This window comes from Tilletiaria anomala (genome assembly GCF_000711695.1).
Source record: "Tilletiaria anomala UBC 951 chromosome Unknown K437scaffold_1, whole genome shotgun sequence".
Lineage (NCBI taxonomy): Eukaryota > Fungi > Basidiomycota > Exobasidiomycetes > Georgefischeriales > Tilletiariaceae > Tilletiaria > Tilletiaria anomala.
This window is the reverse complement of record NW_013547021.1, coordinates 292,324-309,797: the sequence shown is the minus strand read 5'-3', so window position 1 is coordinate 309,797 and position 17,474 is coordinate 292,324. Positions and strand designations below refer to the sequence as shown.

At 57.8% G+C, this 17,474-nt stretch overlaps 4 protein-coding genes across 4 annotated transcripts; 2 read left to right on the top strand and 2 right to left on the bottom strand.

Annotated features, from left to right (window-relative positions):
* Positions 1–47: 47 nt before the first annotated feature.
* On the bottom strand, positions 48–1,717 carry K437DRAFT_292233 (uncharacterized protein). The gene is made up of 6 exons (XM_013390994.1): positions 1,332–1,717; positions 1,026–1,276; positions 948–986; positions 602–843; positions 375–406; positions 48–280 (listed from the first exon to the last, which is right to left on the bottom strand). The coding sequence occupies exons 1-6, from the start codon at positions 1,387–1,389 to the stop codon at positions 162–164; spliced, it is 741 nt and encodes a 246-aa protein (XP_013246448.1). The 5' UTR covers positions 1,390–1,717; the 3' UTR covers positions 48–161.
* Positions 1,718–3,207: 1,490 nt separating this feature from the next.
* K437DRAFT_3038 (uncharacterized protein) lies at positions 3,208–6,817 on the top strand. Its single transcript, XM_013390907.1, has 3 exons — positions 3,208–3,572; positions 3,645–6,419; positions 6,505–6,817. The coding sequence occupies exons 2-3, from the start codon at positions 3,666–3,668 to the stop codon at positions 6,640–6,642; spliced, it is 2,892 nt and encodes a 963-aa protein (XP_013246361.1). The 5' UTR covers positions 3,208–3,572; positions 3,645–3,665; the 3' UTR covers positions 6,643–6,817.
* Positions 6,818–8,502: 1,685 nt separating this feature from the next.
* Positions 8,503–10,518, top strand: K437DRAFT_260517 (uncharacterized protein; the record flags this gene model as incomplete). Its single annotated transcript, XM_013390993.1, has 1 exon — positions 8,503–10,518. The coding sequence occupies one exon, from the start codon at positions 8,503–8,505 to the stop codon at positions 10,516–10,518; it is 2,016 nt and encodes a 671-aa protein (XP_013246447.1).
* Positions 10,519–12,208: 1,690 nt separating this feature from the next.
* Positions 12,209–16,290, bottom strand: K437DRAFT_3005 (uncharacterized protein). Its single transcript, XM_013390906.1, has 3 exons — positions 14,248–16,290; positions 13,504–14,116; positions 12,209–13,412 (listed from the first exon to the last, which is right to left on the bottom strand). Exons 1-3 carry the CDS (start codon positions 16,038–16,040, stop codon positions 12,330–12,332), a joined length of 3,489 nt encoding a protein of 1,162 aa, XP_013246360.1. The 5' UTR covers positions 16,041–16,290; the 3' UTR covers positions 12,209–12,329.
* Between the last annotated feature and the right edge of the window lie 1,184 nt (positions 16,291–17,474).

Here is a 17,474-nt window from a genome sequence, read left to right as displayed (position 1 = left end):
GCTCTCTGCTGCTCATGAACAATTTCCGGCGGCCGTGGTATCAGGGATCAACGTGTACAATTCTGCGAGACTGAACCCGTTCAGCATTCAATATTCAGATTTGAGATAGTAGTCCAGTCGCCGGACTGTCGTCAACGCACTATGTAATGCGTCCTCGGCGCTCAGTTACTCAAATCTTCAGCGGCCGCAGCGGAGATGAGACCCTTATGTGAAGACAAAGTGGCATCCCGAGTCACGAGCCTTTCCCATAAAGCCCAAGGCCCGGAAGCCAAGTACAGGCCTACAAGATGCGGGGTACATCCGCTCAGTGTCTCCATTAGGAGCTTGCTGTCAGTTTCTTTGCTCGTATGTATATGTATGCTCTCACGGCTGACCTGGCTGCCCGGGGACTGGGGTCTGAACTATTCTGAATCGAAATTAAAGGCCCAGCAATCAGCAATTGATAAGGAGGTCAGCCCGAGCCTTCTTTTGGGAGGTTGCCAGCTTTCACCAGGTCAGCGTTACAACAGTCAGTATGGCAGCGTCTCTGAGTTGAAACCTGCCGAAGTGGCTGGTCACATGGTCAACTTGTTTCAGGCTTTTAGATGCCAGATGGTCAGACCGAGTCATGGCGGTCAGTATTTGCTGGATCGTCGTATTGTAATGGATTTGGGCCCTTTGGTTGAATGTTGCGACTCCTGCAACCCGAAAAAGAGGCGGGCACATCTCACAAAGGTCCGAGAAGAGCTGCGGACTGTTGCGACCGTGCTGGGCAAATCCCCCCGCACATCTGCTATTGCGATTCTGATTGCACTCCACCTCCATGTGGCTGCTTACACGGGCATAGATACGGGGCCAATAGGTCTGGAGTGCAACAGTACAGTGTGTAGTAGTAAATAGCGAGTATGAAGTGAGCGGTGAGCAGTGAGTACATAGTGACCACACACATAGTGCTCGTATATACCTACCATCTGGAAGTCCTTGTCCCTGGCGCCAATTCTAGCATTCTACACATGCCCCATGTGAACTTGCGGGAACTAGCGCACGCTTGCGCCTTGCGGGTCCCATTCACCGACCACTAAGCGATACCAGGCACCAAGTACCTCCAATGCTTGCTTGAAATTGACACGCGGAGGCATTCGACAACTACGGGAGGCAAGAAAGGGCAAGAATCTGCAAGAGCTCGTACGCATATGAATTTCCGTAAATGATTCAATTTCCGTGCCATGGCGCAGCCTGCCGCCCAATCGAACATCCGTCTCCTCGTTGCTCAACATTGCGGCTGACACTTTGACGACTAATGGGGGTATTCGAAGATTACGCTCGGGTATCGCCGGCTTCCTCCCGCACACGGTGCAAGGGGAGTACAATGATCCAAATCAGCCCAGCACCGAGCAGGGTGCAGAACATGGCGCCTGATGCGAAGAGCCTTAACACTCGAGTCAAGCAGACTTTTAAACGCTTTGACAAGGGTGAGGGTGAAGGAGAGATGCTCGATAAACGACGATGACGAGAAGCGATGGGCCGGATCAAGCAATATGAAACGCTCAAGCATGTGAGAAGTCAGACACGCGCATGAGAGGATGATTCCATGGAAGCATGAGCTGGGAGACGGAGTCTGCCGTTTGCCCCCGCATCCTGCGCACAGTAGTTGAAGAGTTGAGTGGAAAGGCAAGCGCAGACGAGCAGTTCGCCGCATTCCCACAGCTCTGCATTGAGGCGTCGGACAATGATTGAGTATTGACCTTTCTTCCCCGAAAAAGAAGATACGTGCGGCTTGGTGAGAAAGCTCACATTGCTCTGGAACATGCGAGCGAGCCCTAAATCTTAAAACGTATTACATTTTATGCACTACCACTTTGCAGCTTCGGGCCTTTGTTCATTGTTGGCAACCTATGTACACAAAGATGCGTCGGCCCAGGAATAATTTTAGGTAGAACCGAGATTTCAGACCATTTAGCGTAGGGCCTGCATGGGGCATGGTGGCCAGTGCACAGCGCCGCAATACGGAGAAGACCGCAGCGATGAAAACGAAAAGAGCAGCTTCCCTGTTGGCAGGGCCCGACCGGGCCATATGCAAATCCATGAAGCCAACGCAATGCGTGACCCGCAGAGCAAACTGACAGGAGTCGGGAAGTCACTGGGGATGCTGCAAAGCTAAGAAAAAAGAAGCTGGCAACAGTCTTTTCACAGAGAGACGGGAGATCAGAAACACGCAGAAGCAAGCCACGGCCTCGCAAGTGGCAGTGGCCCTGACAACTGACGAGGGAAAGGGCAAGAGAGCCTGGAAGTGGCAGTCAGTGACCGGCCTACCGCTCTCGCGCCATTATGACGGCAATATTGCATACTGGCTGTTGACAGACAAGCGGCAACACTGAATACAACACACCAGTGCCTCTCTGAGATGATATGAGATATTTGGATCTGAAATGTGTGCTAGGCGCCATAGCAAAACAGAAACGCGCGCGCGAATGTGGCGAAAGCCGAGAGTCTCGATGCCTTTCGAGTGTTGATGAGGACAGGGGGTGGTCGTTCTGCATCAATGCTGTACACTTCGTATATCCACGCCTTCCATCCTGTGAAGTGTGAACATGTGAAGTGGGGACGTATCGCCACATCATTGTCTCGCACCTGCCAGCCTGTCATCCTGGCTATTGAGGCCGCTCGGTAAATACGCATCCTAGACATGGGGTACCATTCAGTAAAGCATAAAACCCAATTCCCCCGCACTAATGCATTTCGCATTGCTCCACATTCCACGGCACAGCACGGCACAGCACGGCATGCACCCCGAAGTACCCCCACACGGACACACTGCACGCATACCAAACACCCATCCATTGAGTATTTTGCATCGAACACAAAATCACGCTGCACCTGCACCTCAGACTACCGGGCAGATCATCCTCGCCGAAATCGTGGCCTCTATTTATCCTCCAAGCTTCGCCTAGGCCCCAGGCACCCGTGCGGGACATCATCGACACGGAGCACATCTTCCACACCGCGCTTGGCAAACCGCATTCTTGCAACTGCGATCCCAACTCCCAACAAGGATCGTTGATTGCACGTACGTCGTATCGATGGGCCGCGTTCGTGTGCTAGCGAGCTCGGCGCTCGTCATCATTCATCCCTAATTACACCCCATCGTCACCGCTTCACCTGTCACCATCATCGGTCGTTACAAGTTGACGTACGGTCGGTCACGTTGCCCGTACGCGCGCAGCATCGGCGGTGCCGTGTTCTGCTTTGCTTGCATTTGAGCTAGCTACCCACCTAATCCGGCTCTTTCGTACGATATGCGACTGTCGCAATTCTGTCAACGGTGCCCGTAAATTTGATTCGACCTCACAGGCCTAGGATCAAGTCATCAAGGTCACAACACGCTCGAATTTGCCCCGTCCCTTCAGAGAAATACGCCAGCACGCCTTGCAAGTTGCAAGTTCTGCTTCCTCCACCTAAAGCTTCAACTACTAATCGACCCATTCTCCATCGAGGTCACCGCAGCTTGGCTTGCAACGCGTATCTTAACATACGCTTCGCGCCACGTACGCAGTAGTCGACACTTCAGTTGCAAGTCGCTTGCATGTTTCTGCGTAAGTCGGCATCGTACAAACCCTTGGCCATAAGTCAGGGCTAACAATCGCACATTGGATGATTTCAAACAGGCAAGGACGCTCACAACCACGATGTATGGCCACGAAAGCGGCTCAATAGCCGCGTATCAAAGTTATGATCGATATGGTGGGGGACAAAGAGGTGGCTACACACAAAATACAAGCTCAGGAGGAAAGCAAGATCACTTGTACAGCCAGCAGAAACCCGCAAGAGGGCAATACTACCCAGAGCAGACGCAAGGGTATAGCCAGCAGCAAGGTTACTCTAGCTTTTACAGCAAGGCTGGAGCGCAGAATGGCTACTCGTTGACTGCAGAAGGAGCCTCCCAATCATCTTACTTCCAAGATAGCAACACATCGCCCTACTCGACACCTTATCTTGACGACGCACCTGTGGGTGCCGGAGGTGGGGCTGGACAAGATGCAGCATGTAACATGGCAGGCTTTGGTGCGCGCAAATTCGCGGAACAGCAGCGCAAGATCGAGGAGTATCGCTTGCAAAAGCAAAGAGAAGCCGAGGAGGATGAGCGTCGGCGCCAGGAATGGAACTGGCAGCAGCGCCGAGAAGTGGAAGAGGCAGAGCGGCGCAGATTGGCGGAGCAAAACCAATACAAAGAGAATGAAAGGAGGCGAAGGACGGAAGAAGACTTCCGGCTGGTGCAACAACAACAGGAAGTGCAGCGGCGACAGCAATTACAGCAGCAGCAGCTTTGTGAGGAGGAAATGAAGCGCCAGCAGTACGAGCGGCAGGCCCGTGAGCGAGAAGCGGCACGTCACCAGCAACAGCAACAGCAGGCGGATTGGTCCCGCTATGTTGTGCAGGATTCAAAAGGGTCAGCGGCTGTGCCTTTGGCTTTGTCAGCACCCGCGTCCGCAAAAGCTAGCTCACGAGTGAGCGAGTATTGCCAGCTTGTTGACGAAACTTATCAGCAACACGTCCGTGACGGACATGCTTCTCGTGCCGCAAACGAAGCAGACACCGCACGGTATACGCAGTACACCGTCACAGATCACCAATATCATCGCGATACGTACAAACCCGGGCAGAATCCACAGCTGGAGGGCAATGCAAGCCCTGGACCAGCAGCGCAAGCGCGGCGATCAGTATCTCGAGCAACCATGTACGTGGAAGCGGAAGATCTTCCGAAAGCCAAATGCGCCGACTGTGGACTTCAAATCAGCTTCGAAGATCTCGGGACGCATCATTGCGCTTCTATCGTCGAACGCAGCAACAGTGCCATGAGCTGTTCATCGTCCGTTTATTCAGGCTCACAAAAGGCCTCCTCACTCAATCCACTTTCTCTCAAGATCCGGCGGCCTGGGTTCGTCGACATCCGGAATGTCCCACAAACTGCTCACAGCATGGACAGCGAAGCGAAAAGTCCGTTCCTCGACCGCTATGATTCAGTATTTGCGGGTAAGAACAAGGGTCCGAACTCGCCGGCTTTTCTGTCCAACTTGCTCGATAATGATCCCTACCGGAATATGCCAAAGTCTGCGCCACCGACGACAAAGTCATTCGACGAAGCCGCAGCTCAGAGGGACGAGGAAGTGCGCATCCGCGAAGAGCGCAAAAAGCAGATTGCGGCGCAACGTGAGGCCAAAAAACGTGGCGGTGCAGGCGCCACGGCAGATGTCATCATCGCAGCAATGCTCTTCGAGGATGCTGCAAGTGCAAAATCTCGTCAGGTTCTAAAAGATGAGGTACCAGCCTCTGCGAAATCGAAAGATTGGGAGCGCCAGAGGCAAAAGGAAAGGGCGAAAGGGTCCCGTGCAGCTGAGCTACAGCGGCAGGAGTCATCGAGTGCATCATCTGTGTCCAGTGCGCAATCGTCGCTACTTGGGGCCGTGAATCAAACCGGGAATTCGAAGCGTGCGCGTGCCGGCTCATTTGACACATCTGGTGGTCAGAGCTCGGTTATGACCCCGAGCTCAAGCTATGAGCACTTTGGCCAAGGCGCGCATGATTCGCCGGCATCCAAGAGCAGCAGAAAGACGCCCGGGCGAACCGTATCCCCTATCATGGAGCGCCGGCTGAGCCAGGAGGGCGCTTCACATGATGACGAGGATATCACCGGATCTGCTAATGTTGACAGCTCGCGCAAGCATTTAAGCCCGCGCAAGAAGTCTGACGTCGACATTGCCGGGATCGAAACGCTCATGCGTGACTTGGAGGGCCCTACTTCTCCCATGCCAGCGCGCAGAGGGACAGAGCCTGATCTCGTCAGCCATGCAAAGCAAGCGAGCAATTTGCAATTAGAGTCGCACCCTGTTAAGTCTTCTCGTAGTCACACTACGCCGACGCCTGAGCTCTCTCGCCCAGCGACGTTCAAGAAGAGCAACGCAGATATCGGCCCCAAGGGGGGAAGAGAGTGGAGCTGCAGCAAGTCCAAACGCCGTTGCTGCATCTGCAGCTGCTCATTGTCTTCGTCCAAGACGCCGTTCGTCGAGCGCGACGGCCAGTTCTTCTGCGCGAGGGACTACGCCAGACGCTATCTGCCTCGATGCCGCAAATGTGGCGAGCCGGTTGAGTCAAATGCGGTCAAGTCGTCCGACGGGGCGCTGCGCGGCATCTTCCACCGCGCCTGCTTTACGTGCTTCCACTGCGACATGAAGTTCGAGGACGGGACGTTCTATGTGTATGAGAACAGTCCGTACTGTTGTGAGCACTATCATCTGCGCAACGGCACGCTCTGCGAAGGATGCGGGGAAGGCATCGAAGGGCTTTGCAAGCAAACCGAAGGCGGCGAGCGATACCACACCCATTGCCTGACATGCCAATTCGTGGGGATGTCAGAAGCCGACAAGGGTGAATTTTGCCAAGAGGTAGGTTGGACCGCCGAGAGACTTTCACCACCTTGGTTTCTGATGCAATTTATCTTCCCTCTACCTTTTTCTTTGCTCACTGCAGCCACTGGATGACTTTTATGTCATCAATGGTCGACGTCTCTGCGACTGGCATGCCGAGCGGACGCAGGCGCACATGAAGAAGGCCGGCCATACAGTCAATGCGCGCAAGCGGCGGACGATGATCTGCGATCTCAAGTGATCAAGCGGCCAACTCCTCTTCTCGCTACCTGATATTATTATACTCCCTGGTTTGAACATTCTTCCGTTTGCACGTTTGCAGTGCCGCGAACCTTGTGGACAATCGATTCGACATTTGATACCAGCTGCCTCGGGTCAGCAATGCGTCGACTGCGGTTCGACCACCTTAGGCCATTCAGCCAAAACTGCAATGGTCATCACCGCCTGTCAATCATTCAATCCCCAACAGGTTCTTTGCCAATTATACCCGAGTCTTGTCATCTCGGTTTGCCACCTCGACTTTTTAGTATTTGATTCTCTCGATTGCTTCATCACGATATAGCAAATCCGATCATCCTACACCCCACGCTATGCTACGTGAGCACACCTAGGAATCTGTTACCGTTCTCTTCTCCTGCTCCTATTAACACGATGCGCAAGAATCATACCTAGCGGGCATTGCAGGCGCGGCTGTAATTACTACATCGCCCGAGGGGGGCACACTCATGTCGTCCACAGGAAAACGAGACGGGTCGTTCCCGGGGCTCATCATTGCCATCGTCCTCTACTCGTTACCGCGATCATCATCATCATTATTATTATCCATCCATAGTCATATTCCTCATTACTTTCATGACTCCGTACTACATGCTAGATAGCAGCAATGGATCGCTGAAACTCTATCTGCCCGCATGTGCGTATCATTGCAACGTCTCAGCCTTCAAATGTGATTTCTCAATCCTGCGTTCATGTGCTTCGAGCTCAGGTGTGCTGCAGACATGCTCGAAAGAACTAGCTGGTTCGCGTACGTCTTTCTCGTGTAAATCAACGTTGCCCCCGCAGTGTGGCCAGCGCGCCACTGTCACCATCAGAGTTGGCGACGACGGGCGGGCTGGAAGGTGATTCTGTGATTAGTTGAGGGGATCCGCGAGCAGGAAGCACGCGTGTTCTCAGAGCCTCTCTGGCTGCATGGCGGGGAGAAATGGATGCCTTCACATATCAGATGAATCAGGCGTCTTGCTCTCGGTCGGCGCCTGCTGTTCCTTGTGCAGACAGCCTGTGCCCTGTTGTTGGTATTTAGTGGATGGCAGGAATTGGGGCGGTGGATATTCGTTATTAGGTTCACCATGCTTTGAGCTGCACGACAGCCAAAGTTCAGGGCTCGATGAACCGGAGCAAGAGATGAGAAAGACAGGCAGGACGGCTCGGGGTGTGCCTTGGCGCAGCGCCGAGAGGAAGACAGAGAGAGGAGTGAGTGCCCACAGCTCCGTTCCCGTGGGCCTGGCTGGTGGCTGGGGTTCTGGAGGAAGACAAATATGCTGCTTACATCCGAAGAGCCGCTCAAGAGCAGTGTCGCATGCGAATGCGCAGCAACCCAAATGTATGACTCGCTCGAACCCCACCCAGGTGCTCGAGAAATATTCGACTGCGCAGTGGCAAATGTCGGTTGTACACACACGTGGATGCGGGAAGGAGCCACGGGGCAGTGCGGTGGGATAAGCCCGATGTGCGCGCGCCCCCTTCCCCTCACTGGAACGCTGAACTGGCGATTTGGTATCGGGAACAGCACTGGGTGACTCTTGCGTTTAAGCTCTTGCCGCAATCCCATCTCGCTTTTTCACTCTGCCAAACAGCAATAGCAACAGCAACAGCAACGGCAGCAGCACCAACAACAGCACCAACCATCGCCCGGTTCTCTCGCGCGTGCTCGTGTGCGTCCCTCACCCGCTCATGATTTCTATCGACCCCTCCACGCTTCCTACTCTTCTCCTCTCTCTTCTTGGTGCCCCTCGTCATCCCCCTCCCAAAAGAAACAAAAGGGCTAGGCTCTCTAGGCAGACAGCGTCTTAGGCAAGCACATTGCACAAAGGCCAAAGAGCGTATGAGTCATATCCTTGCTAATCACCGCGAGGACACTCAGCTGCTCGGTGACGGACAGTCGCACCGGCTCGCGGGCCGCTTCAGCAACCCTGCTTCTGCCTCTCCCGCTACCACCACCACCATCGCTACCCCGACCCCGTCTGCCCCTTTCATCCCATTCAGTATTGGAGGTGACGAGCAGACGACGGCAGCAACCAAGCAGCAACAGCACCCTCTGCCACCCGACTCGTCTTCCACGCTCAGAATGATCAGTGGCAGTATCTATGGACCGTCTGCTAGCGTCGCCAGCGCTGCTGGTGCTCGTCAAGCTCAAGGCGACGGCCCAGACCACTTCAGCGCCTTTCTCCATTCGCCACAGGCCCATTCGTCCCCTCGGTCCCCCGCATCTGCTCGTGACTTTTCACCCGAGTTGAGGGAGATGTCGCCAGATGTCCTCTCCCCTGTGGCTACGACGCCAGACGATCACGATATCCCTGAGACAGACCCCGATAGGACCCTAGTATCCGCTGCGAACGGCAAGGGGCAGCAAAGTGACGACTCCGACTGGACCAAGTACTTTCATCAGTCTCTCCTATCTGGTGGCATCATCGGCGACGCCACCGCCAAGGGCGACGCTCCCGTTTTGGGCCAAGCCGACTGTACAGACCATATGGCCGACTTTTTCACGCAAGCCCAGGCATACTTTGCTGGTCACACGATCCAGGTCACCCCTCCGACGGCCACAGCGGATGGCAAGGCATCCGCCACTGCCGCTTTTTTTGAGCAAGCCATCGTCGCCTCGCCATTGGCCATGATCTCGCCATCAAGCGACTCCTCGCCTCCGGACACGGTCGACTTCTTTACTTCCCACCAGCTGGGACCTGGTGCACTCTTTGGCCCGCGCTCGACTTCTCTCGGTGCTGCATCCAGCGACTACGAAGTTCGTCGCTCGTCGATCGGCTCGTCGGACAGCTCGCTGACCACACCGCCATGGACAGGCGCGTCGTACCATTCGCCTGTCGGCCTACCGTCGCTTGACACATTCTCACTCGGCACAAGCGCTGGCACGGAGCACAACGTCATGCCCGGCAGCAACCCAGCTAACGACGTGATGATGGTCAACGGCTGCCGCACCGTCTTCCAGATGATCGTCGACGGCCACGCGCCCGAGCTGGTTGATGACTTTGTCGGCAAGCTCTATTCTGTCACCGGTCAGATGGTACCCACGCGCATTTTCCTCGAAGCACAAGAAGAGAAGAAGCGTCGGCTCTGGAGTCAAAGCAACACGAGCGTTAGCTCGTTCAACAGCGACAGCGCTTCGAGCAGCGACAGCGACGAGGCCGTCGTCGCCCGGCGCCCAGTCGTTAATCAAAAGTCTACCGCCTCGTCTGCCGCGTCCACCACCACATCGTCACTCGACTCGTCCGTCGGCATCTCACCGTACGCCACCAGCCTGCGCCCGCCATCGCAGCTGCATCACCCACAGCCTCCGCGTCCCGTCACTATCGCGGCCGCAAGCGTAATGGCAGCTGCAGCAGCGACGACCGGCACGTCTGCAGCCGCTCCACCCAAAAGGAAGAGCGCATCCTCGACGACAACGGCTGGTCGCCGCGGACCTTACGCCAAACGCGGCGTCGGACGCGGCGGCAGCGCGAAGAAGCGCTTCGCGTGCGAGGTGTGCCACAAGCAGTTTGATCGCGCGTTCAACCTCAAGACGCACATGGCGACGCACGACACGGTGCGCGACAAGCCCTACCTCTGCCCGCTCACCGGCTGCCGCAAGGACTTTGCGCGCAAGCACGATTGCCAGCGTCACTTCCGCACTATCCATGTCAAACGCGGCGAGGCGAGCCTGGCGATGCTCGACCTCATCGTCAACCTACACGGTGATGATGACGACGACGACGACGGCGACGGTCAGCACGACACTCTGTTCAATAACGACAACATCAGCAAGGATGCGGATGCACATACCGATGAAGACGAAGACGATGAAGAAGGATTCGAAAAGGACACGATGTCCGTGTCATTCAATTGACGCGGCCCGTCTCGGGTCTTTTGTCTTTCTTCACAGTCGAATCTGTCAGTATGAACGCGCGTGTTTCTTTTTGTGTTTTGTTCGCCTTGGCACTCATCCATTCCGTCTCTCAATCTCTTTTCTTCTTTGCCTTTCCTCCCGTCTCTCGAGCAGTCGGATTCAGGACATCGCATTCCGATGCCACTCACCACTCTCTATCTCTCTTTGCGATCGTGAGAGCGCTCTCCTTTACAGAGCCCTCTTGCGGTCCGAGACCGGAGGGCCGGACGAGGGAGTACGGATTTCAGTGCATCTGACCAAAACGCCTTGCCACACGGCATCCTGGCGTTCCGATCGCACTCGACACCATATCTGCACACTCCTCTCGCTTTTCCGCCCCTGGTCAACGGTTCAACTTCAAGACAGACACTGTTCAACAAACACCTCTCTTACCGAGTCACGATGTGTTTTGTTCTCGATTACACCCCTCTTTTGAACGCCGAGCCCGGACACTCTCTCACTTTTTTTTTGCTTGCGCTTTCACCACGCACGGCGCGCCGACTGCCTCGGCGAGCCCCGCGTGCGCAACACCCATCCTCCCTCCGATCATACTCCGCACCTGTGTCGCTCATTCGCTCCGCTCCCATCCAATGGGCGGAGCGGAAGAACAGACAGACGGCCGATTGGATCGATCGTATGAACGGACGACTTGCAGCCTGCCTCCAACAGGCCGCTCCATCGTCGTTCGTACACCCCACCAACCGAGAGAGCAGAGGTTCTACCCCACTTTAGCGTCGAAAGTCGTCAGTCTCCGCCTCTGCCTTCCCGCGTTCTATCCGGGCTGGATGTGTGCCATCGCTTCTAACGATAGTGCATACTCCACCCGGACGAACGCGGGGTTCACAAGGAAATAGCGTCGAGCAGCTTCGTTACGCTGGGCCAAACCTCATGTCCGTGTCGTAGGCGTTCCCAACCTTCACACCCTGCGCACATGCGTCCTTGCACATAGGACGCCATGTCCCTAAACGGTGGTCAGCGAGTCAACTCATCGCCCCCGATCAAGAAAAATGCTCCACCCACAGCATCTTAACCTCCTCCAGCCCGTCAACCATATTCCCGTTTGCGCTTGCGGGAAGGCAAGAAGCGTTAGACGAGCCACCCGCGCACCAGTCACACCGTCCGCCCCACCATTTGTACCATCCGTGCACTTTCTCGCTTGATCGCTTGCTACCAGCCTACTGACCTCTCCCCACCCGCCACCGTCGCCGCTTTCACGGCTCCCGTCTCGCATGCCTCTTCATCGCTGGCCGCTACTTCTCCTTAAGCATGTAGTCAACCACTGATTGGTGGTCGATGCTGCTCGGTAACGTCCTTCGCTTTGAAGGTTCGAGGCATGCCTGATGCAGCTGGCCAGTCGAGCAAAGTCGGCACGAGCCCCGAGCCGCGGCACGGTGCCGTGATAGGGTCGAGCAGGCAGTCAGCATTGCATCGCCTTGCCGCCTGCGGCATCGAATCGGATCGTGCATAGCATGCTTCCAAGGACGCGCCGCGTGTGTCTTCTGCTTTGGGTCGTCCTCGTTTTTCGCTCATCGCTGGATTGAAGCAGGAAAGGAACAACTACAACCCCAAAAATGAAAAGGAAAGGCACAAAAAATCACATCCCACCGCGAAACATACTTTCTTCCCACGCACATTAGTCACATCTCGCAGCATTTGTAGCTCCAATTTCTCGCGTCAAATTTTATGACTATGATGGCAAACGACTTGGCTCCGATGATATACACTGTTCTCTTTTGTGCTGAATGAATACAAAGGCTTGCGCGGGTTGTTTACTATGCGTGCCTTGATCGCTTGCTCGAAGAAGGCCCAGAACGGCTGGTAGATGGTCCGTCTACAGCAGCGAGGTAGGCAGCGGCGCCTGCGGCGGCACGCTTGCGCAATGGCGTGCTGTCGCCGTTCATGCGCTCCTGCGCCGCGAGCTGTGCCCTCTGCGCCAGCGAGACAGGGTAGTCGAGGTCGTCGCCCTCGTCCTCGCCACCGCTCTCCTCACTGCCGCAGGATCCGTGCTCCCTCTTATCGCGCGCGAGGGCCCAGACGCGTATCGCGTGCCAAACGACGCTGCGCTTTTGCTTGACGGATGCGAGGCGCTCGCGCACCTCGTCGAGCCTCTCGATATACTCCTTGCTGTCCGCCGCGAGCTCGTGCAGGCAGTCCAGCGCGGCGCGCACGACCTCCTGCTGTTGCGTCACCGTCAGGATAGCCTGTGGCGGCGGAGGCGGCGGCTGCGTCGCGGGGTCGACGCCCGGCTGCAACGGCTCAGGTAGAGGAATGGGCAGACCACCAGGGGTGACAAAAAGCTTGTCAAGGCGCGTGAATGCCGGGTCGAGCTCTGGGTTGGGAGGGATGACGTCGTTGTCAAAGATGGCCAGGCGCGCAGACTCGCTGCTCGTGTCTGCACCGTCCAGCCCGGGTGCTGCCATGACGAGGGGCATGACCGGTGGTGGCGCCGCCTGGCGCGCCGCCTCGCGCTGGCGCAACATCTCTTCCTCTGCGATCTCCGCGTCGAGCGTCGTGCCCTCCATCGCGGCGAAGCAACGGCCGAGAGCACGGCCGACGACACTCTCGCTCTCGCGTAGGTCCAGCGCTGTCTTGGACAGCGCACCGATGTGCGGGTTGCGGAAGGTGTGCTTGAGTGTGTGGCTCTCAAGCAGCGCGCGCGCGTTGAGCATCGGGCGCAGCAGTGTCGACGCTAGCGCCGTCGACGTCAGCGCCGGCTGCGAGTCCTGGTCGTACGGCAGTGGATCCGACAGGGACGGGTCCATGATCCTTGGCGTTGGCTCCGGCGCAGCGTCCAGCAGCGCTCGCACGCCGGCGCGCTGCAACGCGGCGATGCGCACGCGTATACGGTCGTTGACCTGCGAATGGATAATAGGAAAGGGAACTGGTCAGCATGTGAGGAACTTGCTGCAACCCGCTAGGCGCGAAGGAAGACGCAAGTGGGCGCACCTCCTTTTCGTTCCTCGCCTCGGTCCAAGGACCGAGCTTCTTGGTCCGCATCCAGCGCACGCCCTCTCTGCGCTTGAGCTTGTTTCCGCGGTTGCCACGGCGATATTTGTGCAGCTCCAAGAGCCGTTGATGCTTGGCATCGAGCTCGTCCTCATCCTCTAGATCTACATCGACTGCGTCATCAACGTCGTCGCCCTCGTCATCGAGGTCAAGCTCTTCGTTGTTGTCATCATCGGCATCGACGGCGGCGAAGGCGTCACCGCTGTAAGCACCGCGCACGTAGTCGTTCCCGCCGTCTACGCGCCTGCACACGCGACGTCGGGTCGACGCAGGTCCAGCCGTGTCAAGCGCGCTGCGCGGCAGCGGCTCGGATAGCGACCCGCGCGTCGCGCTCTCTTCGAGTTGCTCGTCGAGGTCATGCTCACCGCGCTGCGGCTGCTGTCGAACAGGGACAGCAGTGACAGCAGCGAGTAGCGAGGGCGCGGGCAGGTACGGCTCCGTCTCGGCGTCGATCAGTGCCGATTCGGAGATGGACGATTCGCGTGAACGGCCGCCGTGCGAAGAGGCGTCCGTGTCCGAGTAGTACGATGGGTGATCGTTGCCTGGTAGAGAGCTGGTGAGATAAGATGTGGGTGAGGATGTGGACGAGGCGCGCACAAGAATAAACAAGAGGGAAAGGATAGTCGTTAGCGCCCTTCTGCAATCGTTCGCAGAAAGTTACGAGACAACAGTCCACCAACTCACAGCCAGAGCAAGCGAGCTTCCTCGATCTCGCGCTCGCGCTGCAACTGCAGCGCCGCCTGCGCCTGCGCTTCGTTCCTCGCACGCATCGCATTCATCTGCCTTTCCCTTTCTCTTTCTCTTTCTCTTTCTCTTTCTCTTTCTCTTTCTCTTTCGCGTTCTCTGTCGCGCTCACGCTCGCGCACGCGATTTCGATCGCCATCCCTATCCCACTCGCGGCTGGTCGGCTCCTTGTCTTTCGGTTTCTCGCGTCCACGAGAAGCCTGCTCCCTTTCGCGCGCCGAATCCTGTTCCTTCTGATTCTCCCTCTCCTTCAGCTCCTTGTGCTCGACGCCGCGCTCGCTGCGCACACCCTGCAATATAGGGCCCTGCGCGCTTGAGACCACGTGAGACGGTTCCAGCGCTGGTGCGACGGCTGCTGCAGCACCCGCAACGCGCCTTCCGGGGGCAGTGCGCTCTGTTTCCGCATCCGCTGCGCCTGTGCGGGCGCGGGCGCCAAGCCCTTGCTGCGACAGCTGTGGCTGTTCCAGCTGCGATATGCCGTCCTGCCGCGCATCAATCTGCACACCTGAGCCTCTAGCGGCCAGTGTCTCCTGTGGAGAAGCTGGTGCAGTGTCGGTGTTTGCGTTTACATCTGCAGCAGCAGCGAGTGTGGGTGCGTCCGCGCCGGCTGCTTCATTTTTTGCCCCCGAGTCGCCGTCTCGCTGACTCGCAGCAACCTGCGCGCTTTCGACCTTAGTCTTGGCCTCGGCCTCAGCCTCGTGCTCCACCTTGAGCAATGCTTCGGGCCGGCGCGCGGGCGCCTTCGCAGCTGTGCCCCTCGCTGCTGCGCCATCCGCTGATACATAGCCGTCTCCGCTGGCACCCGGCCGCGCCGGCGCGCCTGTGGTGCTGAAGGGTAAATCCTGCTGTTGTCGTTCGAGCTGGCCATTTGCTTGGTACTCATCATGCATTGATGATGGCGGCAGTTGGGCGGGAGCGACGAGCGTCTCGTTGGTAGGAGGAGGCGGAGCGGGAGAAGGAGCGACTGGTGCATCGGAAGAAACTGCTATTACGGTTGCTGTCGCTGGCTGCTGTCGCGGCTTTTCAGCCAACACCCGTGCGTCGTGCTGCGCAGACACCACGGCGAATGCTGCTGCTGCAGCGGGGGCAGATGGCATGTCGCCCTTGTGTAGATGGCCAGCGGAGGTCGCAGCGTCGGCATTCGTCGTAAGAGGAGCTGGAGGCTGCACCGATGGCGCTGCTGAAGTTGATACTTCTCCCTCCTCGGGTGAAGGAGCTGAAACTGGCTCCTGATCCGCCGCTGCTGGTGCTGGTGCTGGTGCTAGTGCTAGTGCTAATGCTGAAGCTGCTCCATCGTCGGCGCCTGCGCCCAGCGCTTGCTGGTGCTGCTGCGTTGCTGATGGAGCCGACTGGGTGCGGGGCCCAGGCGGCGGCGCAGGTGCTGATGCTGAAGCAGGTTCGGACTGCTCTTGCGATCCATTCGCGCTATTTCCTTTTGGCGCTGCTTGGCCTTCGCCTCCGCCTTGGCTTAGGTCTTGCCGTCCGCCAGCGGCTAGCGGCGCGAGCTGCATCGCCGTGTCCCCGTCCGCGTCTGTGGAGTGTCCAGGGCGGGTGTCTCTGCGGTCGCTGGTGTTTGCACTGGCGCCCACGCCTTGCCCTGCCGTGTCGGCCTTGGTTTTCTGGCCTTCTTCGGCGTCCAGTGCGGGTGCTGTTGCTGCTACTGTTGCGGGCACAGCATCGCCGACGCCGACAGCCACGGGCTGCTGCTGGGGCGGCGGGGGGTCGACAGTCATGTTATCGTGCTGGCCATGCGGCGCGTGCAGCTGCCGGACGGAAGGGCCAGGGATGAGCGTGGATGGTGTTGGTGGTAGGACGTGCTGTGTGGTATGTGGGCTGCATCTCAGACGATGGCCAGCAGTCTGAGCGATGAGAATACTCCCGCATCCAACCCCAGGTCTGGAGGACGATGGCAAGGAGTTGTATAGTCGCTCTCTCTCTCGTACGAGAGATGGGCATCGCGATGGGGTATGTGCATGGTATATAGGGTTGCTGCCACGCGCTCCCCCCCCACCCCAAGTGAACGCCAAAGTCCGCTGTCTGCTAAATCCACCGGGTTGGGGGAAACGGAGAGAAACACGCGAATATCTCTCACGTGTACATACTACGTTCTTGTTTCTGTGGATGCATTGGATGGGGTTGGATGGCTCTGCTGCGTCTGATAGAGGGTTGGTTAGTTGGTTAGATCTGCTCTCATCGTTGACCCCACCCGCACCGCAACCGGCAGCTGTTGTGGCGAAGGAGCGAGTGTCCGTCGGTCGGTGCTGTCTGCGTTTGGATACAGTGCTTCTTGCTCATCGCACACCCCAGCCGCGATCCGCCTTTGATACCCTTTGAGCATCACACTGCTCGGCATACATGAAAACGGCTTCGGGCGGGATAGACGACAGTGCACGGCAGCCCGCTTTGCCTCCCACAAAAGCAGCAGGCACGAGCGGTCGTCGATGCACAGTTGTGTGCAACATCGGATCGCCTATTTCTATACAGAACACACACGTCGTGCCAGATCACCGTCGGACAAACATGTTCAACGCACGCTGGCCGCCGGCTTTGCCCACCGCATCGCCTTTGCCGTTGCCGTTGCCCGGCCAGCAGCAGCGGGAACAACACCTACTACGAACAGGTTTGCCCTCGGGCTCGCGCCGCCGGTCCTTTGACTGCGCCGCCGCCTCGTCAAGCCTGACATCCGCATCGCACGCAGGCCCGAGCTGTCCGCGTCCGCTACCGCACTCCGCGTCCGCAGCACCAGCACCAGCCGCGTCTCCCACTTTCTCCGCCTTCACCTCCACGTGGAGCGAATCAGCGTCCGTCACGAGCGTTGCGACGGCCGGCACGGCCGACACGGTGCGCACGCGCGCTGGCACCCCGGTCACGTCCGGCGCCGGTGGCAGCTACGGCGGTGGCGCCGCAGAGTCCAGGCGCTACTCGCAAAACGCAGCAGCGTCGTCCGCGTCGCCACGGTACGCCGCCGCAGCGATCAGACCTGGAGAGCCGCTGCGGCCGCTGCCATCGTTCAAGGATACCCGTGGCTACAGACAAGCGTACGGCGAACCGTCGTACGCACCCACATCGGCCGCTGCAGTGCCGTCTGGATTGCACATGGCTGATGGCACGCCGGTTGACCGGCAGCAGCTGGGTGCAGACGATCTGTACCACAAGGACAACGCATG

What these genes read in the sequence shown, in the direction of transcription:
- K437DRAFT_292233 (XM_013390994.1), bottom strand. Translation starts at nt 1,389, where the DNA reads ATGTTCTGCACCCTGCTCGGTGCTGGGCTGATTTGGATCATTGTACTC. An exon ending in CATTGTACTCCCCTTGCACC is followed by an intron (nt 1,277 to 1,331) that starts GTGTGCGGGAGG and finishes TACCCCCATTAG; the next exon opens with TCGTCAAAGTGTCAGCCGCA. An exon ending in ATACTGACCGCCATGACTCG is followed by an intron (nt 407 to 601) that starts GTCTGACCATCT and finishes ATTTCGATTCAG; the next exon opens with AATAGTTCAGACCCCAGTCC.
- K437DRAFT_3038 (XM_013390907.1), top strand. Translation starts at nt 3,666, where the DNA reads ATGTATGGCCACGAAAGCGGCTCAATAGCCGCGTATCAAAGTTATGAT. An exon ending in AGGGTGAATTTTGCCAAGAG is followed by an intron (nt 6,420 to 6,504) that starts GTAGGTTGGACC and finishes TGCTCACTGCAG; the next exon opens with CCACTGGATGACTTTTATGT.
- K437DRAFT_3005 (XM_013390906.1), bottom strand. Translation starts at nt 16,040, where the DNA reads ATGACTGTCGACCCCCCGCCGCCCCAGCAGCAGCCCGTGGCTGTCGGC. An exon ending in GAAGCTCGCTTGCTCTGGCT is followed by an intron (nt 14,117 to 14,247) that starts GTGAGTTGGTGG and finishes TTATCTCACCAG; the next exon opens with CTCTCTACCAGGCAACGATC. An exon ending in AGGCGAGGAACGAAAAGGAG is followed by an intron (nt 13,413 to 13,503) that starts GTGCGCCCACTT and finishes ATCCATTCGCAG; the next exon opens with GTCAACGACCGTATACGCGT.